At 46.4% G+C, this 27,086-nt stretch overlaps 1 protein-coding gene across 1 annotated transcript; it reads left to right on the top strand.

Annotated features, from left to right (window-relative positions):
* Nucleotides 1–4,009: 4,009 nt before the first annotated feature.
* tagapb (T cell activation RhoGTPase activating protein b) lies at nt 4,010–22,396 on the top strand (the record flags this gene model as incomplete). Its single annotated transcript, XM_079753208.1, is given in 15 exon segments — nt 4,010–4,033; nt 4,035–4,088; nt 8,452–8,537; nt 10,844–11,014; nt 13,531–13,701; nt 16,188–16,229; nt 16,689–16,773; nt 16,882–16,935; nt 17,360–17,429; nt 17,907–18,046; nt 18,721–18,882; nt 19,131–19,240; nt 19,564–19,750; nt 20,033–20,129; nt 20,255–22,396. Coding segments are annotated over 15 exon segments (2,622 nt in total). The 3' UTR covers nt 21,424–22,396.
* Nucleotides 22,397–27,086: the final 4,690 nt, after the last annotated feature.

Raw genomic sequence — 27,086 nt, 5'->3', positions numbered from 1 at the left:
AGAGGCAGGGCACGAAGGTCCTGCCTTATTTGGACGACTGGCTGATCTGTGCACCGTCCCAGTCTCAGGTGGCCCGGGATACGGCTCCGCTACTTTTGCACGTGGCCCGGCTGGGCCTGACCGTAAACTTCTTGAAGAGTCGCCTGGACCCATCCCAACAGGTCACATACCTGGGGATGGTCCTGGACTCGGACGCTATGATGGCCTATCTGTCACCTCGGCATGTACCCAACATCCTCCTCTGCCTCCCCCTCTTCGGGTATGGCAGGATTTCTGCGCCCTTTGCAGATGTGGCTAAACGGCCTCCACTTGGACCGTAAGTGGCACAGGCACCGAAAGGTCAGGGTGTCTCCGTATTGCCTCTTCTCTCTGTCCCCGTGGAGAAAGAGAAGGTATATATCTGTGGGTGTACCCATGGGCACCATTCCATCCCGCCAGGAGCTGGTCACGACGGACGCTTACCTCTTGGGATGGGGCACGGTTTGGCAGGGCAGGACTGCCCAGGGGCAGTGGCCGGCCCAGAACCACGCACAAATCAATGTGCTAGAGCTCAGAGCGGTACAACTAGCACTCAATCACTTTCTGCCTCAATGGAGAAGTTCGATCAGACAACAGGTCTGCTGTTGCCCAGATCAACCACCAAGGGGGAACCCGGTCTTTACGGCTACTCCGGGTATCTCGGAGCCTGTTGACCTGGGCATATCCCCGCCTGGCCAGCATGCGGGCGGTCTTCATACAGGGGGAACGGAATCAGGTCTCAGATTTCCTATCGCGGCAGGAGCCCCCACCGGGGGAGTGGCGGCTTCATCCGGGGGTGGTGGAGACGATATTGGGTCTCTTTGGCAGGGCAGAAGTGGACCTCTTTGCCTCAGAGGAATCTGCACATTGCTCCCTCTGGTTTTCCTGGACGGAGGTGACCGGCCCCCTCGGCCAGGATGCCTTAGCTCACGACTGGCCACAGAGTCCCCTTTATGCCTTCCCACCACTGCCCCTGATTCTTCCCATACTCCAGAGGGTGTTTCTGCGGGGCCACAGGCTACTTCTGGTGGCCCCCTACTGGCCAGGGAGACTCTGGTTTCCACTGCTGCGCAGGCTCTGCTCAACTCCCCATGGCGTCTCCCCTACAGGATGGACCTCCTTTCGTTGCTGGGGGGGTCAGGTTTGCACTGCGACCGTCAGGAATACCATTCTGAGTGCCAGGGCACCATCTACCAGAGCACAGTATGCCAATTGATAGAAGTTGTTCTCTGACTGGTGTAGGGGTAAGGCAGTAGACCCAGTACGTTGCTCCGTGGCCACCGTTCTGGAGTTTCTGCAGTCCTTCCTGGATGGTGGTCGCTCTCATTCCCCCTTGAGGGTCTATTTGGCTGCTATTTCTTCCCGGGATGAGATGGTTGGTGTCCCTCTTCCTTAGGGGGGCCCTGAGGGCTCCAGCTTGGGACCTGCCCCCCACCATCTGGGTTGAGGTGCCACTCCACCAGAAGCGTGTCGACATCATGGGCTGCACTAAGAGGTGTAGACCTGGAGTCGATCTGTGCCGCGGCATCATGGACGTTGCCTGGCACATTCACAAGGTTTTACCATGTCAACATCGCCATACCCCATCCGATGGGTGAGGTCCTACTTCCAAGCTCTGCTACCTCTAATGAGTGAGGTGGGTGTTGGATTCTTTGTGACCTTTTTGGTATGGGTCATCCAGTGCTTTCAGCACCGCCTCTCACCGCCTCAGAATCTTTGTGCTTTCGCGAGAAGATTCTAGGAACAGATCCTCTGACGACACCGGAAGATATAACCTTCCCGGTGTCACGTGGGGTTCACAGGGGACTATGTTGGTATTAGGTACTCGAAATGCGCATGCCCGAGGTGGAGATATCCAGTGCTTTAAGCACCGCCTCTGGCGGTCATCCAGGATTCATAGAACCGTAGGTACATTCGTAACTCTCGTTTTCTGTTATCGTTTAATAACATAAATAAATATCGTTTTTATATACGGATCATTAAAGCTAGGGTAGGCAACTCGGGAGAGAGCAGCCATGAATAACCAACTGAAAACATCCCACCGGTCTCGGGCAGTGAAGCTACAGGCAGAGTGACAGCAACAGATACCGGATTATTATTGATTTATTTTCTGAACATTTGATTCATTGAATGCTGTCAACAAATATGAAAAACAATACTTTAAAATGAATACTCAGCTTACTCAAGCTTTAAAGGTAAGCTTTAAAAGAAGCTTTTGCATCGTTTTAATTAATTTTGCAGTGGTAACTACTAGCAATTTGCCCTGTGAGTCGGTTTTGGTGAAGAAAATGCTCTTGTGCTCCTGTTTCACACTGTTCTAGTGTAGTTGAGGAGGTGGGCGGGGAGGAATGACATGATTTTGGCTCTTACTCATGATTATTCATGACATGCAAATGTCTCACCTCTGATTGGCGCTGTCTATTACTGAACTGTCTGTCAAATAAATAAAACCAATTCAACTTCCAGAGATGACAAGGGTTAAGTATCTTCCTAAAAGATTGCATACAGGTTAGACTTTCATTGATGTTGGGCTTTGAACCAAGAACCTTTTGGCAAGTCACCCTAACCACGCTAGAAGTTAATGTAGGGTACAGAGCTGGTGATGAGGAGTGATCCCCTGGTTCTCATCCTTGTCCAACCCGTATTTGGAGAACAAATCATCCCAATTGTGCATGGGGCTGAGGGGAGGGACCTCTAACAATGGAGCGCAAGCATATTTCTATACTTGATTTCTGCTCCATGACAAAACTGCTGTGGATTGTTTTGAGTTACGCGGTCTCTTGATTGATGACGACATTCTTAGGCCTATTATGTGCAGATCTAGGAAGCCCAGGCATTTTGAAACAGTAGCCATTCCGACTCCGACTCCGATTCGCTGATTCACGTTCTGGTCACATATTTTAACAAGCACTTCATCAGCAATGGGGGCCTGATAGACACGGCGCATTAACCCACTCCCACAAATTCTTGGAAGATAAATTTTACATACAATTAATGTCAGTCTCTTATCTAACTCATGACATTTGTTGATTGCGAGACATCTGGTCATGGCATGGGCTCGGAAGGCCCTCCCATGAATTTTAATGAGACGATTAGCGATCTGATTGATGAAAATCTCGTCAACAGCAGGGAACCAGACAGACACGTATCAACTCGCCGTTCATCCGGAGTCCTTTTGGTCCTTCGGCTCGCAGTCTGTCCCGCTCTGAGCAGGCGCGGTCGCAGAGGGACAGTTAACCTAGGATGGATCTGAAAACAGGTTCCTCTTGTGCCCTGGGCCCTTCAGCGGTCTTGGGCCCCTGGGGATTTGCCCCGTCAACTATATGGATAATCCTGCCCTGCTCACATGTACCTGTAAATCTGACAAATTGGAAATTTGCTTTGGGTAACTAACTACAATTGTTGGACACTCTCAGATGGAGCCCTGAGTTGGGCATATATATATATATATATATATATAGTACCTTTTTTGCTTCTATATTTAAAAAATGATGCTTGCAACTATTATGAAACAAGTTATTTCTTAATTGCAGAGAGAATTGATGTCTGTATAATCATTTGCAGGCTTGTTCTTCAGAGGGCTCCGGCCAGCCTGCCCTACCTTCCCTTTTGTTCTCTGCCAGCCCTACTCATTATCCAGACCCCCTCCCCCCCCCCCCCTCCTCCTCATTAGCGGCAGGATGAACAACCCGTCCCGCACGTCCCAAACCTCTGACCCCCACCAGCGAACCCCGTCCCCCCCCTCGTTGGCAGTCCTCTCCACCCAAAGGCTGGCAGGACTGGGAGCTGTGTGGTGGTCCCATTTGACGAGCCCCCCGCCCCGGACCAGAGCAGGGAACCAGGGCGCAGTGAGAGGCAGCTCGGGCGCCCCCAGAGAGAAGAGGGGTCTGCGGTCTCCGTCGGGTGGGCTTCTTCAGATCACCACGTCTAGCGGGTCCTGAGTCTTACCTGGGGCCACGGTGACCATGGAGACGCCGTGTGGCGAGGGGGCATGGCCCCACAGTGCGGCGGCGGCAGCAGCGACCATGCGGAGGGGGAGCTACGACGACTCGGCGGTGTCCCTCCGACCGGTGAGTCAAGAAGGGGCCCGCTCGCCCGATGAGGGGCAGAATCACTCAGGACAAAGATCCCTCTGATGGCTCTCTGATACAATGTCAATTTAAGTATTCCAACTCAGTATTTACATTGTCGTAGAGAGAAAAAAAAAAATGTAAAATGTGTAATATTAAGTAAAACGTTGATTGGTTAATTGTGGGGTTAGTAGTTAGAATAGCAAATTTGTTAAATATCTAACTGTAAATTATATAAGTCCATCTCCTTTGAAGTTATCTTTATTCTACCTGCCTGGTGAATTTAAAACCAATAACCACAGCTTTCCATCCTCTGACTCAACCAGTTATTCAACAAAGACTTCCCATTAAAGGCCAATGGGAGCCCCCCACACACACACACACACACACACACACACACACACACACACACACACACACACACACACACACACACACACACTACTGCGGCCTGGCTTCACACGTCTGACCTAGCCAACAACCCATTAGGGAGGACGTGGTGATCACCAGCCATGACCGACTTTTGTGTGGAGGGAGAGACGAGGCAGACAGATAACAAAAACATTGGCTCTATTCTTGTGGTGGGCCCACATGAATGACATAACAGCGTGAGAAAGCGTTAAAGATGGCATGCAGTTGTTCTGATCCAAATTAGGGCTGGTTGATTCTGACTGTGTCGGTTCAGACCGGTAGAGGAGTGGTGTCACTTCTGTCAAGTTTCAAAGATTCCAGGAAAAACTAGTTTATTACATTTAAATATAATGGAATTGAATTTATTAGACTTGTACTTAACCACACAAAACTCATTAAGACACAAATTCAGTTTTTAAAGGGGGCCCAGAACAAGGTAGGCAGCAGCATTGAACAACATGACGTTCCAGACACAGGGCTCCAGACTAACATTTTATTAGGATCACTGTGGCCCCTAACTGAACATTTTAAGGGCACAACCAGATATTTTAGGCGCACACACCGTAAATAAACATGCCAATGTGATTTTCTCTGTTTTTCCCCCACTGTATTACTGATACATATTTTGATAACAGATGCGGAAATTACAATGTGCGGTTTCAAATTCAGTGTCATATTTTATAGTGATTTCATCTATACCAACTATTTCCACGCTTTATTCCAGAGCGACATACATAAAAAAATAAGTATAAAACAATCACTGTAAACCTTATAATAATTTAAGGAAAGAATGTTGTTAATACAAGTAAATACAAAATATCAATACAAAGTGTCAAGACAGAATAAACTCTGCCGCTGCAGCAACAGTCAGAGATACAGTCTATAAGGTCCCCAAGATATATAGATATCTGGAGCAGATCACTATTCCAAGATGGCGGCCCCGCGTCTCGTCAGCGCCAGTAAGCAGTAGCGTTGATGCTCCGTCTATGATATAGGATGTCTATGGTTTTAAGTATTGCGGGACAGGTGGGGGCGGGTTTGCAAAATAAGGCCCGTGCAGGACTCTGGCACTGGCACACTAGCCGCAGGTCCGAAGAACGAGTCAATAGTTTGCTCACAGAGACGTTTACACGCTCGATAATTAATCTCTAGGACCCTCCCCCTCCACACATTAGCCACTAACAGTGGCCATCCCTATCCTTCTCAAACTCATTGGCCTGCTACAGATTGCTGATTCGTTGACGCGCCTCTTCCCCGTTTAACGTGTAAAAATAAAAAAATAAAAAGGGCAAATTGACGCATGCGACCAGATGTAAAATTCAGTCGCACACTCTCACATTTTGGTCTCCAGGGGTACGGATTGTCTTGCGTACTACGGTGAGGGTGCCCTCAATCCCCCACCCCCTCCCTTCATTTGGTTGGTTTCATTTCGCTTGTTTTGTATATTTTAATTGATTAATTAAGGGCGCCACCAGAGGGCGCCCCCAACACATTGGCCGCCCTAGGCGATAGCCTAGGTCGCCTATGCCGAGCGCCGGTGTGGGTACCGGTGTGGGTACCAGATTGACTCGGCTGCCAGATCGACTCGGGGTCCTGCACTTACAGAACACTTATCGACACTTGACGTATCGACACAAGCCAACGGACAAAACCCGGAAGGGTTGTTTATAAATGGAGCTCAATCATTCCTGTTAGGGACTCTTATTCTGAACGAGGAGAACGGAAGTGTCTGCGTGTGGGTCGCTGTTTTGACTCTGTGTTGGGAGCGCTGGAAATAAAGTGGATCGCCCCGTTCAGTGAATGGAGTTAACCGATTCTTCTTTTATATATTACCCAAGTATAGGCAACAATAAAACGCTCGCCCCCCCCCCCCCCCCCTAACGTTTATTAGCTCACGTTAGCCATCAATCTAAAGCCAAAAATATTATCTGATCAATCTTTGTACATTAGATTATTATTCATAGATTAGAAAAAAAAAGGAGATCGTTAATACTTGTGAATAACATGGGAATGAATGAAACGCGGTACCCACACAGTCCGGTACCCACACCGGATAGACTCGGCTGCCAGATCGACTCGGGGTCCTAGATGCGCGATAATGACATATGCACATGCATACATATGCATTCATCAGTGCTTTCAGACGTGTTTCCAATGGCTTTGTTTGTGCGAAAGAACGGGCTGCGTTCAATGAAATCAAAACCAAAATGGATTGAGCCTTCTTTTTATGTCCATGATTGAGCCCCTTTTATAAACAACCCTTCCGGGTTTTGTCCGTTGGCTTGTGTCGATACGTCAAGTGTCGATACATCATCTGTTAGCGCAGGACCCCGAGTCGATCTGGCAGCCAAGTCAATCTGGTACCCACACCGGCTCTGCCCTCAGGACTAGGCCCTCAGAATTAGGCCCTCAGGATAATGCCCTCAGGATTAGGCCCTCAGGATAAGGCCCTCAGGAAGAGGCCCTTAGGATAAAGCCCTCAGGATTAGGCCCTCAGGATAAAGCCCTCAGCCCTGCAATGTTTAGTTTCTATTTATTTTTTATTTTACAGGCCATCAAAACTTTCACTTAAATATGCAATTATTTGTGTTAATTGTGACACCAAGTCCCGAGCTAACCTTCAAATAGCTTGAAGGGTTCTTTGGAAAAATATCCATTTTGATGTTGGGATGACAGGGGGCTGTTTCATATTCAGCCCCCTGTTTCTTGAAATGTGTCTTCCATAAAATATGAAACATATTTAATGCTTCATATTTCATAGAACAGGGCTGCTTCATATTCATACAAGGCTTTTATATTGCTACTTGACGTGAACATTCAGAGAACGTTTCGATTGGATGCCTCCAGCACCTCAGACAAGCTGGATTCACGCCCATTACAATCATAACATACTTATTGCTTTGCTCACAAACAAATGGTTATGAACTGTTTTTAAACAAAATCCTACTCACAGCTGTCACTTGCTGTTTTGCAATGCAAAACAAAACACTCACCCTCCCTCTCAACGTATAAATGCATGCAGATACATCATCTGCTAAATCCCCTAAATGTAAATGAAAATCAAACAGCCACATAACTTGAATACTAATGTATAGACTCCATTAGCCAGTACTGTGTAGTCAACGGAGTACATTCCACTCTGTCACAAAAACCTGTCGTTCAAAAGCCAGCTGCTACACAAAAGTATCTATTGTGTAGCTGTGCAGGCCTACAGTATATTGTCCTGTAGTGATGCATAGCTGGCTCAACCAGATACTTGGAGACGGCATTCCTGTCAGCTCTAACGATGAGTCATTATCAGTTTTCTGCTCAGCTGGAAGCTTTCAGAGAGGAGTCCCCTATGCAGGCCCACCAGGGACAGAGAGATGCACAGTTTCCAGCAGGATTCACAATTATCTGCCTTTCAGTTTATGAGACACCAAAATTGCAGGGAGATTGTGTGTTTCCTGTTTAATCTCATCTTGTTCTGTCTTCCCACGTAACCTTTTTCTGGGTGGTCTAGTCTCGCAGAGTGGATCAATCAAGAGACCAGTGGCATCAACAATAATCTGTTGTTGAGGCTACATTTCGAGTGGCCTGAATTCACCATAATGGAGTGCTGATGTGCTTTTCATGGATTGAGCGATCAGCAACAAAAGACGGGGATGGTTTTGCCCTCATATTCAAACTTAGGCTCTCGGCACACAATTTCATGGGTGACATGCCCTCTAGCTATGATTGCTTCCTTTATCGGAAACTCATTAAAAATAAATAATTTCTATTTTTGCCCACAACCTTATTCAGTTATTTAGTCAAAAAAAAAAGGTTTTGTGTGCCTCAGAGCTAGCTAACTGCATTTAAAAACGAGCACCAGTTAAATGAACTCAACGTGGCTGTTATTCTAAGAAGAGTGCTAGTCTGCATACGATTAATAAATGACGTAGTGTGTTAATGTTTTTCGTGAATTCTACAGCACCTTCGAACCCTGGCTCACAGACGACGCTCCGCGCCTGCGCTGGCCTTTGAGAGGGCCCTGGGGATGCCTTGGTCTCCCATCAGGTCTGTCCTGACTTCTGATCAGTATCTGTCCATGTCCGCGTTTCTATTGGTGCATTTATGTAAAGGTCATATGTTGCAGCCAACGTTTTGCTTGGCTATCATGATTGACAATATAGAACCTCCTACTAAATGACTTTGTTGTTTTTATGTTTCCATGCTCTGTTATACTATCAACAGCATACAGGAGGCAGCACATTGAGAAACTTGGAAAGTCTTATAAGATTCACTCACTTTGATTTGTTGATGGCGCTCGGGATTTAAAGAGAATCATGTTTGGCTAATTTATTCTTAAATTAATCTGTACCCTACCCTTTAAACGTTAAGCTATCGACTCATTAAAACTATCTGAACAGAATGGTTCTCAAGCCTAAAACGCCCCCATCCACGTGTATAAAACAGAACAGCTAAAGATGTTATTTCCATCTGACATTTGATTCATCCTGGGCTGTCTAAGGTTGATTGTTTTTGGGTCAGTGAGATTATGCTGCAGTGTGTGGTTTGTCTAGCTCACTCAAGTGTACTGCAGAGTGGGATCTGTAAAGTCCCCTAGACCTTCTACTGGGTGTAGAGTCGGTAAAGGGGGATTTTACAGCATGTCGGATTCAAAAAACCTGTTGAACAGCTGTTTGAAATACTTTACTAAAAGATGAGTTCCATGTAAAGGAAACAGTTTGTTACAGTTACCTGCATTAGTCTCATTAAAACAACAAGTCGGCTTCAGGATCGCTATTTAAACTTGAGTATACAATAGTATACAAGTTTAGTAGACAATTAAAAACAAACGTTACCCTAAGAAAAGGTATAAAAAAGAAAAAGAATAAGCATGTCATTGGAACTTTATATATTTGGTTTTGATTCAAAGCTACAGATGAATGTAATCAAACAAGAAACACCAAGAATCACGTGCTCAAAGGAAATGCAGAACAAGCGACATAAACAGAACTTCCCCAACTTTCCACTCCTTATTTGAATGTAGTGTTCCTTAATTTGTTATTTTTCAGTCCCCACAGTGTGTTGGTAGAGGTTGCACACTTGACAGAATATGGACCATCATGAAATCTAATGATGTAGAGTGACGTACACATACAACATTGTACGACTTTAATATTATGTATGACGTTAACTTATAGCTCGCAAAAAAATGTATAGAAGCCATAATATTTTGTTGGCAGGATTTATGGTGAACAACGCCTCCAATAAGTTCCGTAGCGTTGCTATGGAACTTACTGACGCTAGACGAGAGAGTAGGAGAGGGCAGACCGAGGGAAACGTCATACCCACCCAACACTCCCACCCCTGGCCTGTTTCCCCCCCCCCACCGTTGTACTTTCTCTTGGGGTTGTTTCTGTGGCTACACACATAGCCGTGTAGTGTGTGTGTGTGTGTGTGTGTGCATGATTCCTACACAAAAGAAAGAGAGATTCAGCGTCTTGTGTGTGTGTGTGTGAGATTGTGTGTGTGATGTTGTGTGTATAAGAAATAATTAGCTATGCCATCGCACAACTGATTGGAACAACATTTTCTTGGTTCATTATTGAAAAGTGGGAGCGGTTACTACTACTACTTGTGGGTGTGACACCGAAATGTGTTGTTACCTTTCAGTTCCCACATTTCAACAGGGAGCATTATTAGTACTGGGGACTTGAAGGACATTTGTAGTAGGATCTGTATTAAGGTTATTTCTTTACAGTTACAAAGGAGAGATGAGGCCGGTCTGTGTTATAACAAGGTGATAACACAATTGGATCACACAATCCAAAGCACTTTCCATGGTTGGTTAACATCAGGAATCAGTTTGGCCTTACCATGCGAGGCAGAGCGATTCTCCAGATCATGATCATGCAGGAATCCCTTTTGCCAGGCTTCACGTTTTGCGCTTGTGGTCAAATAATGGACAAAAGAGTCCTTTGAGGAACCCCGTGATCTACATGATATATTGATGATAGGCAGATGGTTCATCCAATCACCTGCCAAGTATGGATGCCCTGTTACAAACGGTTTCCAAGGACGACTTCCAGAGGGTTCTGTGTAACATACAGGTCTTTCCGATCAGCTTTGAGTCGTATGGAGTGCTGTGCCGTAGGGCTATGGCCAGGTTATGTGCAAGCAGCTGGGGAAAGGTTTCAAACATAAACTGTAACTCAACTGGCTTCTTACCATCCAGGTACCCCCTAATTAGGTGTGAAACGCACATTCACACATGCACACACACAAACACACAAACAATCTCTCTCAGTGAACACACACTATAACTGTATCACACACACACAAACCCAAATCACTCACCCCCTGCCTCCACCTTCCAGGGAGGAGGCGTCCTGCTGGTCCAGCCTGGACCAGTGTCCCTTTGTCCTGGGCCTCAGCAGTGAGAACGGAGAGCTGCTGCTGGACCAGCTCGTCCAGGTTACCGAGGGCAACCAGACCAAGGAGAGACACCTCTTCCTCTTCAACGATGTACTCGTCTTCGCTAAGCTGAAGTGAGTGTGTGGATTTATAACAAACTGAAATTCAAGTTAGCTATGAATTCGTAATTTTATGTACAGGCCTAAAGTCTGGATTACAAAATCTGAGAGTCCTGCAAACTTTGCTTTGCTTGCCCCCTCCCCAACCATTTGTAGGAGTGATGTAGTCTCTCTAGTGTTTTTAAGGAACTTGACTTCGGGTCATGAGAAGCGAAAACGGTTGAAACCTCAGGGAGGGATATGTTTCAAAGAGGAAAGCACCAAACATTTTTAACTCAGAAACCCCCGATTGAGAAGGTAAAGCCAAGAATAGTTAGTCAAGACCTTTCGTTCATTACTGTTAAGATGATGATAATTTGAAGACACAATACCAGCTCTAAATGACTCATTAGGGCAGGTTGTTACTTTGCACATCTTTGTTTTCTTGAACACAACTTTAACAACATAGTGCCAAACAGGAAGTCAGGCCAACGACGTTGGTAATCTCAGACTTTATACTGAAAAACCAGGGGTTGTCCCATTGTTCAGCAGTTTGTGAACTCCAAAAGCTGTTTGTGAAGCTGTTTACAAACAGTAAATCCTACTCTTCCATTAGACTGAGAGAGTATTCTGGTAATCCCCAATACACATCCACACATATTATCTGTCTGCTGCAACACAGCAGGGCAGCTACTAGCAATTTGAGATTGAGGTTTCCTCTCCTTAAGTTTTCCAAGTCACATTTACTTTAATTTAAAGTGATGGACAAAAAGATCTAAAACGGGAAATAACAGTAACGTATCAGAGGCATGTATCCACTCAACCTCCACCTACAGAATATCAAGTCAGGAAAATATGAATATGTTATACATATATTAATATCCATCTCACTCAGCCAATAAACCTTCCCAATCAGGCCTTTTCCCGGACGTACCTCGACAACTATTTTTCTTTTTTAAATTATACCAACAAAGGCCAATTATTTCAAGCTGCATTCTGTGATTTCCCTCATGAGACCGGAGCCATGGCAGGGGGCGCGTCTAACAGGTGGATTCAGGTTGTTTAGAGCTCCAAAAGGTTTTATATTGGGAAGTTGAGTTGATAAATAGCACAAAAGGATCCCCAGTTGACCAATATTCAGCCAACATTCTCAGATTGAGTGTCGACACATCTTTCAATATAATATAAATGTAATCTATTTGAACATATTTAGTTTGACCATCAGGAGACAGGTGTAACGATGGAAACATCAATGCCTGGAGACCTCCGTCCCCCTCCAGCGTGGGTTTTTAATTAGACGTGGATGACAGGGGTATCAGCAAGGAAGTAAAGGGCAATCAGTAAAGGGCGGCACAATCTGAAGCCATTACAACATATTTTGCTGTTGTGTCCTCTTTCTTAGCGTATGCTGGTGAATCATTCCAAAGTGCTGATGTGATTCAAAGCGTGATCATATCAAGTGTTGCCACGGTGACAGACTACATACCAAAAGATTACAATCAACCAGTAAGAGGATGAGATTTCTCTCAACCTTTATTAATATTGGAGTTATTCCACCCTATGGGTATCCTGGTTAAGACCCATGCATTCATCATAATGCTAAGGGCGCTGATGGCTCTCAGGTTTAAACTACTCCGAATCCGTAATCCGTAATCGGTTACGATGTCGGATACGATGTCGGATACGCAATGCAATTCGCTGCCCGATTGATCTTATATGCTGACTACTAACGATGTAAATGGTGTTGTAAAAAATCTTCCAAAGATTTCAAATCTCATTTGGTCCTTAATGTGCAAAGTAAACAAGGTACAAAGTAAATAAGGTGCAAAGTGATTCCGGAAATGATTTAATAGAGGACGAATCACAGCCCTTGCCGTCTCCGTCCGTCTCCGTTGCGTCAATGGATAGTTAAAAAATATTGGATGCGCACGTAGAGCTGACGGAAAGGGCTCTCCGTGTCTACGTACAGCACTTTACGGAGTAATATAAACCAGCCTTTAGTTGGAAAATAGTATTATGCATAAGTCAATCTCCAAGCAAAGTTAGTTTGCATTGGATTGACACACATCACCGGCCTTGTGAGACCATCCGGATCTTGCAAACATTTGAAAATGACCAATGACCAATCCGCGCTTGAGGAGGGAGTTTGAGTTCATGAGCAACAAGGAGGACCGTCGTCTGCCGTGATATGAATAGAACGGCAGCTCCCGAGGAAAGAGCAGCGAGAGCAGAAAACCCTAACTCCAACATCTGGATGATCTCAGGAAACACATCGGCACATTTTAACTACTAACAAATCGTTTTTAAATATTATAAATATATAATAAATATATACAAAAATACACCTCACACAAATAAAAACGAGTTTCAGGAGGAAGAAGGAAGAATTGTGTGAATTGGGGAAAATCTGTCTTGGATACTGTGGTTTTCCACTCACAGGCGCCCTGGCTGCAATTGAAAAACCTTTTGCAATTGAAAAACCTTTTACATGGAACTCACCTTTTGTCCTTCCACGGAAACGTGTGTGTCTGTGTGTGTGTGTGTGTGAGCAGGTCAAGCGCCAGCTACCGTCTGAAGCACAGGGTGAGGCTGGAAGACATCTGGGTCTACAGCTTTGACGATGATGACGATGACGAGGATGATGAAGGGGCCGGAGGGGATGTGGACCTCAGGGTCACTCTGGTGTTGGCGTGGGCGCCCACTTACTGCATCGTCTCTTTCTGGTGAGCAACTCTCTGTCTCTCTCTCTCTCCCCCTCTCTCTCTCCGCCCCTCTCTCTCTATCTCCCCCTCTCTCTCTCTGTCTCTCTCTCTCTCTCTCCGCCCTCTCTCTCTATCTCCCCCTCTCTCTCTATCTCCCCCTCTCTCTCTGTCTCTCTCTCTCTCTCTCCGCCCCTCTCTCTCTATCTCCCCCTCTCTCTCTATCTCCCCCTCTCTCTCTATCTCCCCCTCTCTCTCTCCGCCCCTCTCTCTCTATCTCCCCCTCTCTCTATCTCCCCCTCTCTATCTCTGTCTCTCTCTCTCTCCCCCTCTCTCTCTCTCCCCCTCTCTCTCTATCTCCCCCCCTCTCTCTCCGCCCCTCTCTCTCTATCTCCCCCTCTCTCTCTCCGCCCCTCTCTCTCTATCTCCCCCTCTCTCTCTCCGCCCATCTCTCTCTCTCTCTGTGCCCCTTTCTATCTCCCCCTCTCTCTATCTCCCCCTCTCTATCTCCCCCTCTCTCTCCGCCCCTCTCTCTCTATCTCCCTCTCTCTCTATCTCCCCCTCTCTCTCTCCGCCCCTCTCTCTCTCTCTCCCCCTCTCTCTCTCCGCCCCTCTCTCTCTATCTCCCCCTCTCTCTCTATCTCCCCCTCTCTCTCTCCGCCCCTCTCTCTCTCTCTCTCTCTGCCCCTTTCTCCCTCACCCTCTCTCTCTCTTCCAATCCCATCTCTTCCCTGCACTCTCATTGTTTAAAATGTAAAAGCCAGGGTAAGCAAATTTACCTTGGAAGCGTTTTTCATAAATTCATCGAGACAGCAATCAATAAATCAAATGCTCTGGCAAATAAAAAAAGAAATCCGGTATCTGTTGCTGTCACAGGCCTGTAATGAACCAGGCAATCATGAATGATTGGACAGCCAACCTGTCTGTCTACCTGGCTGTCTGCACACCTGGGCATGCAGCACACATGCCCAGAGTCATCCACAAGGACCAGACACAGACCTTTACTAAGGCCAGCAGGCTAGTCTCTGGCTTTGGGGGAGACCCGAGGAGAGAGGTGGGAATGTTTTTGGAAAGATGCTTTGAGATCTAGCTTACTCTGGCTGGTTTCTCTAAATGGTTTTCCCTAGCCTGAAACCAGTTTCACCTTAATGCAATTCTTTGAGAGAGAGGGAGAGAGAGAGAGAGAGAGAGTGAAAGAGAAAGACAGCGAGTGCGAGAGAGAAAGAGAGAGAGCACAGAGCCATTAAGGTCCTGTTGTTGAACAGAGAAGTGGGAGATACTCTTTGAGGCATCACAAGACTGTTGCTTATGAAATAGGAAGTCTGGAATGGACAGTAAAAAAAAAAAGTTTAACCCCATCTCTCATTGTGTGAAGTAACCAAGAATTCCACGTTTTACAATAGAGCTTTCCAGAGCGCAATCACGAATTCTTCGAAAAGCAACCCCCTTCTCCCAGGGTCCTGAGGATGTCGAACCAAAGAAACGGCGAATACTTTCCAGAATGACAATGAGTATGCATCAACCTTGGGTGAATCACCCACTCCCACGTTTCCCTTCTGTTCACTAAAGTAACAGTAAAAACACAGCAGTGGGCCCACTGCCTTTATGCTCAAGGGCTTTCAATATACCTATTCCGATAAAGGGTTAATGTCTTTAACCCACGCCTCCATGTTCATGCCATGTCATGTCATGTCACCCTATTCCAAAAGTCCCCAAGCCTGATTTTACTTTTGGTTTGTTTTGGAACCGTCACGTATTTGCTTTTGTTGTTCTCTTTTGTTGCAATGTGCTAGACATATTGAGCACTATATTTAATTGGCTTATTAGTAAATCTAGAAATATATATCCTGCACTTGTAAAAATGTTTGTTTGAGGAGGTTGCCTGTGCAGCACTCAGTATGATTCGCTTTGATTGAGTGGTTTCATGTTGTGACGGTGGCCACTCGAGACAAACACTTTGAACTCAATCAACATGATATTCAGTGGGGACAGCTCTAGCGACATGAAAGATGGTGTGAGGGGATTAAGCAGGTTTAGGGTGGATACAAATGTAGAATATCTGTTTGAGTGTGTGTGTGTTTGTGGATTGGAGTGGGGGACACAGTATTTGGCAAAGCAACTCTCACCTCTAAGGTCGCAGTGGGTGAAACTTTAAAGTGTGTTACCACGTCACGCTGGTGTTTCCGTAGCGATGGAACTCTACACTTTCCTTTGCCGACGACGACTACGCTCGCTACAGCATCGGCAAGAGGAAGTGGAGGCGTCTGATGTCATGGCAGGGCGGGTTTCAAACCTTGTTAGGCAGCCATGACGCTTGTCACAGCTTTTGTCAGAGTTTTGTAAAGGTCCCAGAAGGCGTCTCGGAGGCAGATCAGTCAAGCAACAGTCGGGAGTCGGTTTGCTCTCTCTCTCTGGCTGTCTCCGTCTCGGGGTCTCTCTCTTGTTCTCGTTCTTGTACTGGATTAACTCATCCCACATCAAACCCCTCATGCTGGTGCTCTCTCCTGCAGCTCGCCGGGAGTGAAGGAGCGTTGGCTGGACACCTTGCTCAGGTACCACGGCTGTTTGACTGACTGACAAGGGACATAGAAACAGTGTCTCTGTTGGAACCACATGGAGATGCTTCATGGAGATGTCACCCACTGTTGTTTAGAAGCAGTACAACTCTGAGGTTTAGAATCGGGAGACAACGCATTTCAACCTAATTTAAGAATAATACTGTTATGTTTTCATTACTACTAGGCTCGATATAGAGTGTTTTATAACTCATTATTTCATATAGGTTTTACTGTTTGCGAGTACTTTGTACTTTTTAGGTTTTTGTATACAAAAATACAATTCTATCATAGCCCAAAAGCAGTTTGGGTAGTGATATTACCAACTACGTTAATGTTAAAACTGTATACACAGACACCTGCAAGTAGCAAATGGAGAATCTGCTCGGATTCATACCATTGTGATGAACGTAAAAAGAAACATGGGAATTAATTTCCTTTTGTCTCGAATTGCAGAAAGATTATTGAGGCCAGAGCAACGTCTGGCGCTACCACGCCAACATCACGTGCACTCATGAAGGTGTTGAGTGGAACCGTCACGGTGAGTCTCATTCAGGAGGATTGATACGTCTCTCTGTCAGCTAATGGGAAGGAAGGAGTCACACAACAGGATCACTGACTCAATCTTTCTCTCTCTTTGTTTTTTCAGAATAAAACTCTAACAGGAGTTGGCATGGAACCTTTTATTGAGTTTCAATCTGAGGTAAGTGCAGCAAAACAACACAACAACATTTGCTGAGTTTATTTCTGAGGAATACCGACCCTCAACTGCACGTGCAGCTAGACTGCAAAACCCCCACCAGAAAATCCCTTCTGGGCAGGTCGGTTTTGGTCAGGGTGGTTGAAGAGTTCAAGCTAGCAGGTGTATTTTGAATACTTGGTTGCTTTAACCAGTCATGAGTTCATGTGTGTCTGCAAGGAGGTGGCTGTGAATGGTTTAGCCTTCCTTCATGCCCGATTCCTTTTGCATTCACCTCCTTCACAGCCATGGGCATGAAGGTTACTATGATAAGTGTGTATGTGTGTGTGTGCGTGCGTGCGTGTGTGTGTGTGTGCCAACACACTTTCCTCTCACATGTTCATCACCACAACATCCCCTTATTCAGTTTCCCTGTTTCTGTTTCCAGGCTGACCTCAAACAGCCCGCCCTGGGCAATTCTCCCGCCATCCAGGAAGACAGATTATCCCAGCCAATCGGTGAGCTTAAAAGGCTGCCTGCCCATATGAATGACCCACCTTCTTTCATTAAAAAAGCCAGAGCGCGATGGTATAGAGGTGTTGACACTAGCACGGTTATCTTTTCAGATTTCCTGTGGCCAGCAGCCACAGGAAGTCCGAAAAGATTACTGTAATACTGATTAAGGGAGCGAGGTGTGCTGGTTTCCTCAGCAAATTTTCACTCTCTACGGGCTTCTAATCTCTGATCTCTCTCTCCTCACTTTTTACCCTTTGCAATCTTGCCATCGACTTGCAACGTTCACTCACTGGAGCCTTTTGCAGTCACACACACACCGAAGCTCACACACACACCCACGAAAAGACAGAGGGGTTTCAGAATGTCGAGTGAACGCAGAGATACAAACCAGGCAGAAGGACCGATATAGACAAAGATCTCTCACCACACATGCAAAGGGACAACGAATAACTTATCAAAACGATTTCTTTTCCTTTCAGAAAATGCCGGCAAATGGAACATTATACGCAGAGTGATGAAGGGCTTGACCAGACAGGAGCTGGACTCTGGGGCCCAGCTGTTTGGACAGCCCCTGTCCAAGATATGCCCAGACACCTGCTCTCTTCCCAAGCCACTCACTGTAAGTCAGATGTCATGCTGACTTGACATGAAGCACACATACACACGCTCTGTTTCTAAGCCGACAGGAGGAAGCAGAGTGGTCACTGGCTGCATCAAATCTGCATTGATGACGACTAAAGTGCTCTTGAGCTATGTACACATACACACATTGTCTTTCCAGTAGTTTGTAATTTGCTGTTACTATAACTGTTTTTAGTCAAATATCAGGGATGTGTTTGAGCCAGTCTCCTAGGTGGGGATATGTAGATTTATCTAGTTCTATGCACATACAGTCAGAACACAGAACACTCGTAGACAACTGAGAAGGGCACCAAAAAGCAGGCTCTCTTTCAGGAGGGCAGATAGTGGATATAATAGGGTGGGTGTGTTCCCCAACTCCCCCTCCATTACCTATCCCCGGCCTGACCATCGCCACCCATGGAGCTAACAAGTGACTGGTCTGCATTGGGTGTCACCTGCTTCATTAGCCATCGCAGAAACACACACACACACACACACACACACACACACACACACACACACACACACAGGCCATGTTGTCTCTGCACCTTCCCTATGCTTTAGAAAAAAAAAGGATCAAACTCATCCAAAGTTTGTTCTGCGCGCTTGTCATGCCATGAAGTACACCCATACACATGCACACTCTGAGTTGCATCCCTTTGTCTCCTCCAGGACATGCTGGTGCTGCTGAGGAGTAAGGCCCCGTCCACGGAGGGGGTTTTCCGCAAGCCGGCCAACACCCGGGTCACCAGGGAGCTCCGGGAGCAGCTGGACGCCGGCCAGGAGGTCGACCTGGAGGGGCTGCCGGTGGTGCTCCTGGTGGCGCTGCTCAAGGTACATGCACCCACCCCTGTGCTCCGTTTCTCCTCGTTTAACATCTGTCTGCGCCGTACTGCCGCAAGGCATTTCCTGTGCATTCGTGGTTTTCGATGTCCACGTCGTCAGGTTTTATAAATGGTTCAGTGCTGTGATTGCTTTCACAGAGGTTACAGTCGTAGTTTTGGCACTAAGGATGCGTTACATAGAACGTGGGCTTGCTAAAATCTGCTGGCTTCACCTTTCCCCTTTTCCCACCAACGCAGTGTTTTCTGAAGGAGCTGCCGGGAAGCCTGTTGGTGTCTGACCTGTATGTTCCCTGGGTGAAGGCTCTGGACGCGGACGAGGGCCAACAGAGGTCTTCACAGATCAAGAGGTAAAGACTAAAGGGCTCTGCTGGGCAATTCACTCTATTCAATCTGAATGATTGATGGAGATGAACGCGCTGCGATGCCTTGGGCCTCTCGCATGGTTAGATTGAAGGCTTGCTGAATGTTTGTGTGAATGGGCGTAAAAGTGTGCAATTTAAAAAGAAAAAGCAGGAAGTAGCATTGTCTGACTCTGCGTCGGCATTTCCACACCTCACACTTCTGCTTTTGAACTGTCCTCCGTCTAAACACATGCATGAAATTTGGAGCCAAACTGATGCTCACCCTCTGCCCTCTCCTCACCCCTTCCCTCCCTCCCTCCCCCCTCCAGGGTTCTGGGCCAGCTACCTGTGCACAACCGGCTGCTCCTGCAGCAGCTGCTCAGCGTTCTCCGCCACGTCCTGGAGCGGTCCGACATCAACAAGATGGACGCCCACAACCTTGCCGTGTGCACCGCGCCCACGCTGCTGCAGCTCAATGCCACCCCTCTGGAGGAGCAGAAAGAGAGGCTGGAGAAGGTAAAGAATGCAACGCATCAAAGTATACTTAGTCAGAGTATGACTACACTTGGTCCACGGGTCGCCCCCCCCTGCGCTGAGTTCTGTGGTCGGAGCGCAGACGGAAACCTTAATGTGGTTTCGCAATCAAGAGTTTTCACGTGTTGTATATTGCGTTTGCATTCTGCGAAATACGGATGGCCTAGCTCTTGGTATTTAGCTATTTGACTTTTGTTTTCAGCGTTTCCTAGGCATTTTAGATACTCCTATGCTAGACGCTAACCCTCTCGTTGTGCCCTGCAGGTGACAGAGCTCACGCAGTACCTCATTGAGCACAGCTGCGAGCTGCTGGGAGAGAATGTTCTCCGTCCTCTGGGGGACACCGAAGAGGACAACTCTGGTGCGTTGACGAGACATCGGCACACATTCTAGTCGCCGTTAACCCCAACCCATTTTTATAGAAATTACCCAAACCGTGTAACAACAGAATCTCAATCCTGACTAGGCTCCCTCGTTCTTCCACAGACGCCCTGAGCTCTCAGCTGCATGACTCTGCGTACGACAGCACCGACCCGGAGGCAGAAGCCGACCCGGCCGAGGGCGCGGGCTCCGCGGCGGGTTCATCCCGATCACTGCCTTGCTTCACCACCATCACCGCTTACAGCCTCCCTTCCTGCTCATCCGAGGCCTTCGCCAAGCCCATCTTCAACCGCCGCTGCTCCGAGCCCCTCCTTAAAGCCCTCTGCCCCCCTTGGGAGGCCACCCCCCGGGCCGGTCTCAGTGGCCTGGCGAGGAGCCAAGACGACTGCTCCCTGGAGAGCAGGGGTGGCTACGAGCAGCACCCACTGAAGAAGCAGATCTCCGATGACTCAGTCTCGATCCGGACGCCCGCCGATCCAGCAGCCCCCGCACTCGTGGAAGGCGTTGCTTCCTTGTGGAAAGCCTTGCACTCTTCCACCGGCTCTCTCGAGAGCGCCGCCTCAAACCAATCAGAGGGCTCGGTTTTCAGCAACTCCCCGCCGCCGTCCCCCACGTGCCAGCGCAAGTGGTCCTCAATCCGCCAGCCCCGGTGGGGTGCGACACCCAGGACGGACGGCGGCCCGGTCCCGGACTCAGAGGGGAAGCGCAGGACTCAGTCCATGAAGCTGGGCGGGAAGGACTCTGTGAAGACGCTGAAGAAAGCGGCTGGCTTCTCCTTCCGCAAGAGCAGCCTGAAGGCCGCCCAAGAGGCTCCCAGGGACATGGCCTTCACCTGCGGGACGCTCCGCAAGGACTCTCAGCCCGGGTTCCTGCGCCGGCCACGCCCCCTGTCGGCCATTGAGGTCTTCCAGCTACCCTGCCAGCCCCCGTCCTACGAGCAGGCGGTGCAGAGCGCCGGCCCACCCGCTGCTCCACACCGCTACCCGCTGACGGTGCAGGACGCCCAGAGGGAGCAGGTCTGGAGGGCGCAACGACGCCCAGCCTCGATGAGCGACGACTTCCTGTCCAGCTCTCCGGTCAACCGGTATGCGGACTGCTTCCCCTCGGCCCCGGCGGCAGAGGAGGTCCGGGACGAGGCAGGGGAGCGCCGGCGGCCCTTCCGCCAGAGGGCCACGTCGGAGTCGGCCTACCGGGCACGCCTGGCGGCGGCGGCGCAGAGCTGCAGCCAGCCCGCCTTCAAAGAGTATTCCTACGCCACGGAGTCCTACATTTGAAGAGTATTCCTACGCCACGGAGTCCTACATTTGAAGAGTATTCCTACGCCACGGAGTCCTACATTTGAAGAGTATTCCTACGCCACGGAGTTCTACATTTGAGGACCTGTTTTGTGATCAATTTTCTTCTCCCGTTTCCCTCTTTGTCAACTTTCTCTTTCACCTGGAATGTATCCCACATATGTGCAACCGTTTTAAAGGTTGGACGCTCACTGTAGTACGATTTAGAGTACAATTACAACTTAAGAGAAAGAAAGGTTATTGGAGGTTGCTAGTCCGTCATTGAAAAGCTATGTAAATAAACACATTATTTTTTCTTAAATATTTTCACTTTCACTTCTCTGCTATGCTATTTGTTGTTATTTTTCATGTAGTAAATCTAGGAGATTCTGAGAACTGTGCGTAGTTCAATCATTCAATCTCTTTTGTACATTTTGTGTTATCTTAACTTTACATCATTCTCAGTTTCACTACATTAAAGCACCTTTATAACAGAATACAGTGTTTCATTCTTTTTGGAGTTATTCAGGGGTGCAAATTTGGTGTGGCAGACGGAGGTGACCAACTGAAACAAATATTGTAGTAGGACACACAATACTTTAGCTCAGTCATTTTACAAGTCGAATTTAGGCCATGGTTTCCATGGTGTCTGTGGTTTCCACTTTGACATCAATACCGTTTTCAGCAGTTCACCACTTGCCCCTGTGCCCAGTTACAACTCTTGGATGTTTGATTTATATCCTGGTTATGAGCACAGTGATTAATTTAGGATCAAAATTTGGATTTTGTGTTGCTTAGACCCACCGGTAGCGACGGTGAACCTTTGTGTTCAGTTGATAGTCTTGTTTGATATCCATTAATACATCTGGGAACTGAGAACTTTATTTTGATTCAGACGTGAATTTAAGGCTGTGTTCCACTTAAAAATCCCCCCATTCTACACTTACCCCTGCAATTTATTGAACTTTTGCTATGCAATCAGACTTCAGAATTATCCCAGTGCCAAAAACTTTGTCCGGATCGTGGCTCATATATTGTGTCGGGCAAAACATAGATAGTTTTGGGAGCTGCTAAATTCTCATTTAGAATATAATGGTTAACAATTGTCCATTTTGGAATGTATAATTAAAGAATGTCGAGTGGATGTCTCCCCCCATCAATTGTGTCAATGAATGGAGTATCCAATTTCTAGAGTCTAATGTGTTATTTCATATCAAATGGTTCAAGTGCCAGCTAAAATCAAGTTTCAATGAATAGACTCGTTATTTTTTATAACAGGAGTGTCATATTGCTTTATGCTGTTAAAGTGGATATGGTTAGCCTTGGGCTGTTAAAGTTGATATGGTTAGCTTGGGCCGGTTATGGAGTCATCAACTTTGGTTCAGCGGCTGCCGTCTACATCTGTTGTGCAAAAGGGCTGAGAGAACTGTTTGTTCTAGCATAGGCTTGGTTTACCAGGAAGAAGCAGACACACTCATTTTTTTCACTTGTTTCTTAAAAGCTTGGCGATAACCACCTCTTCCTTCCTCCTTATGCCTATTGCAGAAAGACATTGTTTCTGTTTTTTTAATTTAAGGCAGCTTGTTAGATCAATAAAATTGACAACTTGACAATGAAAAGGGTGGGTCAAAGGCCAAGGCAATAACATTTTACAGAGCCTATTTTTTGAAAGGGCAAAAGTTAATACTCGAAAGGAGGTAAACAAGAGAAGAAGAAACACTGCATTCCTAGACAACTAGATGATTGAACTTTGAAGGACGCATACATACAATGTTGGTTTTAATCAATATTTTATATATAAAGTGGCAAAGACTGACTGAGATTGATTTTAGATGCAGACCTGTCGGTTGCATAACCACATCTGACATTCAACAGTAGTGAGAAGGGATTGCCATGGTATGACTTGGTTGAACAGACCGTAGTCCTTAATGGTTTAGGAAAGTCTGAGTGTAAACAACACACAATGTGTGTATCATCATGGCAACATCAAGCTCTATTTAGAACTCACAGTATTTTATGCAATGCAAAGGTTTAATCAATACTTTTAACTGAAATGTATTTAAAGTTTCACTTTTAAGTGAGTGTTTTGTCATTTAGTTAAACGTGCAGAAACCAAAGCAGATTGCAGGGAAGATTGTGACAAATAACACAACTTTCTATATCCGGTGCCCTATAATTTACTGATGCGTTTGGCATTTGTGTGTGATGCACTGCTCATGTCTGTGGTTAACACGGTTTGTGTCTTGGTGAGGGTAAGGGTTAAAGCAGCTAGCACCCCTCTACTCTAGGTAGAGGCTCAATCTGGGGTTAAAACTTCTAACATTGCTTTACTCTAGGGGTTTATAAGACCCTCACAGCTCTATCTTGGATTAAAACAGTTAAAATTGCATTCACACCAAAATCAAAGCAAATCTCTCCTGATTCTACTCGCGCAAATTTCTCCAATTCGCATGTTCACTCAAGTTAAAATATTTTAACTTTTTTCACTAGGCTGTGTGCACCTCGGGACGATGTTATACACCCATACACGATGGCGTTGTGTTCTCCAACTTTTTTGGTACTTCCACAACAAGGAAAGTCTCGTTGTGGTGGTTATCAAGTCCATGGTTGATAAGAATAAATTGTCACTTGCACGTTAAAGGTTTGCGCAGGGTAATGCAAGGCGAATATTCCCTTTTATTTTTGGTGTTAACATACCTTAACATGGGGTACGCCTTCCATTCAGACATAACCCCACTCCGACATTGACGTCTAATTGTCGTAGTGGCGGCACTTCAATTGTTTTTAAACGTCCCACCACTCCGGCAATTTCTGTTTCCATGGTCGGAGTGGCGGTACTTTACTTTTTTTCAAGCGTCCCGCCATTCCGACATGAGGTCATTAATATAAATTGCATTACTATTATCATTGTACTTTAATTAATTAATATGATTATTTCTTAGTTGAATGCGCTGTAGTGTCCTACACTGACGTTCGTCATTGGTGATTGGGGCAGTCCCGATTTTGAGTTGCGTGTCCCAAGTCCCAGCAAAAGCCTGTCGGGACGCTAAAATGTCCTGGTTTCTATTGCTTTTAACGTGAGCTTTTTAACGTGCTTCAGCATACAGCGTTAACCACATGGCTCAGCTTTATTGACAACTGCATTTGTTAACAAGCAGAGAAAGAATAGTGCCATCTACTGGTGAAATTACTATATAACAACACTCCCACTTAATTTTACAATGGCATTAAGACACTTTAAATTATATTACAGAGCCGTGCTCCCCTTCACAAAATATCAAGAAAAATACATCTTTAAACAACAAAAGACTTCCTTTTTTTTTTCTTGCTAAATACTTACCGTTTTTTCAATTAAACTGTTCATTTACCTTTGAACACTTTTTATTAACAGTCATATTCTGGAACTCCGTTTTGCATTTTTTTTTTTAGACTTGCTTTGACTAGGCAGCATTCGGCGTTCACCTGTCAATCCTAAACAACCACTTTTAAGTCTACTCTTAGACAGGCACAAGTCCAATCTCTCCTCTGAGATATTCAAACTTTTGTTTAGTCAGTGGCTTGGTCAATATGTCCGCTTTCATGTCATTTGTTGGACAGTATTGTAGTTCTATTTGTCCACTTCGCACACATTCAGGGATGTAGTGGTAGCGAATGTCTATGTGTTTAGTCCTGGAGTGGTCCACGGGATTCTTCGCGATGGCGATGGCTCCTTGGTTGTCTTCCAGGATCACTGTGGACATAGCCTTCAGTCCCAGATCACTCAGTAATCATCTCAGCCAGATACCTTCTTGAGCGGCTTGGCTAAGCGCAACATACTCAGCTTCTGCTGTTGAAAGTGCAACTGTTGCCTGTTTCTTACTGAGCCAGCTCACTGGTCCTCCACTCTGTAGGAATATGTTGCCTGTTGTCGAGCGACGGTCATCCTGATCTCTAGCCCAGTCAGCGTCTGCGTATCCAATCAAAGCTCCAGAGTCTGACTGCTCATACTTGAGAGCAAGGTTCACTGTCCCTTTCAAGTATCGAAAAATCCTCTTCACAGCTGTCAGATGTGCAACATCTGGATTTGCATTGAACTTTGACACAGCACTCACTGCTTGAGCTATGTCTGGTCGTGTGGCCATTGCAGCATACAACAGACTTCCAACCATTGACTGATAAGTAGGTTGGTGCACTGGCTTACTGACACCATCACTTTTCCTCAGTTTGACGTTGGCATTAGCAGGAGTTGCTACAGGGTTTGCCATTCCATATTTCTGAAGCATGACTTCGATCTAACGCTTCTGATGAAGAAAGACACAGTTCTTTTCTTTGTCTTGGACCACAGTGATGCCCAAGATATGGGACAGCTCACCCATGTCTTTCATCTTGTAGCGCTCCTTGAGAGCTCTTTTCAGCTCGTTCATGCTCTCAGTCGACTCTGTTATAAGAATGAGATCATCCACGTAAACAGCGAGTATCTCAAGCTCATGTCTTGTTCTCACAAACACACAGGGGTCTGATGTGCTCTGTTTGAATCCAATTTCTGTCATGAACCCTGTGAAAGCCTTGCTCCAGCAGCGAGGTGACTGCTTCAGTCCGTAGATTGACTTTTTCAGTTTGCACACCAGGTGTTCCTGCTCTGGTTTGATGCATCCCTCTGGTTGTTCCATGTAGATCTCTTCTTCCAGGTGTCCATTAAGGAATGCAGTTACGACGTCCATTTGGTGCACATGTAGATTGTTTTGGATAGCAAAGGACAGTAGTGTACGAATAGAGCTGAATCGTACTACTGGTGAAAACGTTTCATCATAGTCAGCACCATACATCTGTGAGTAGCCCTTTGCGACGAGTCTGCACTTGTATCTCTCCACTCGTCTGTCACTATGATGCTTGACTTTGAAAACCCATCTTGAGCCTACTGCCTTCCTTCCTCTTGGTAAATCCACCAAATCCCACGTCTCATTTTCCAGCAGCGACTCATATTCCAAATCAGCTGCCTCCTGCCATTCCTTTGCATTAGGGCTCACCATTGCTTCTTTCAGTGTGATTGGCTCTGTCACACAACACATATTTGCATGATGATCAACAGTCACTGTATCAGCATACTCATCATATCCAAATCTCCTTGGAGTCCTTCTGATTCGGTCGTTTGTTCTGACTGTGGTATCGACAGGAACCTCATCATCTTGTTTTTCACTTTCTTCTGTTGTCATGGTTATCTCACTCTCTGAGGTGAGAACTTCCGCTCCCTGTTTCCAGTCAAAGTTTGACTCATTGAAGATGACATCACGGCGAGTTAGAATCCTCCTTTTGTCTTCATCATAAAGGCGATAGCCTTTGGCATTGTTTGCATATCCCACGAAACGAAGCTTCACAGCCTTCTTGTCCAGTTTTCTCCTCTCTTCATCTGGGATATGTGCATAAGCAACACAGCCAAACACCCTCATGTGACTCATGTCAGGTTTCTTTCCACACCATCTCTCGTAGGGTGTCTCTTCCTTGAGGAGAGATGTTGGCAGCCTGTTCTGAATGTAAGCTGCGGTGGCTACAGCCTCTGCCCAATACATCTTTGGCAACTTAGAATGTGACAACATGCTTCTAGCTGCTTCAACCAATGTCCTGTTTTTTCTTTCTGCAACACCATTTTGCTGTGGTGAGTGAGGTACAGTCATTTCATGGTGGAT

Source organism: Pollachius pollachius, assembly GCF_949987615.1.
Source record: "Pollachius pollachius genome assembly, chromosome: 16".
In the NCBI taxonomy this organism is placed as follows: Eukaryota; Metazoa; Chordata; class Actinopteri; order Gadiformes; family Gadidae; genus Pollachius; species Pollachius pollachius.
This window is presented reverse-complemented; position numbering and strand designations above follow the sequence as displayed.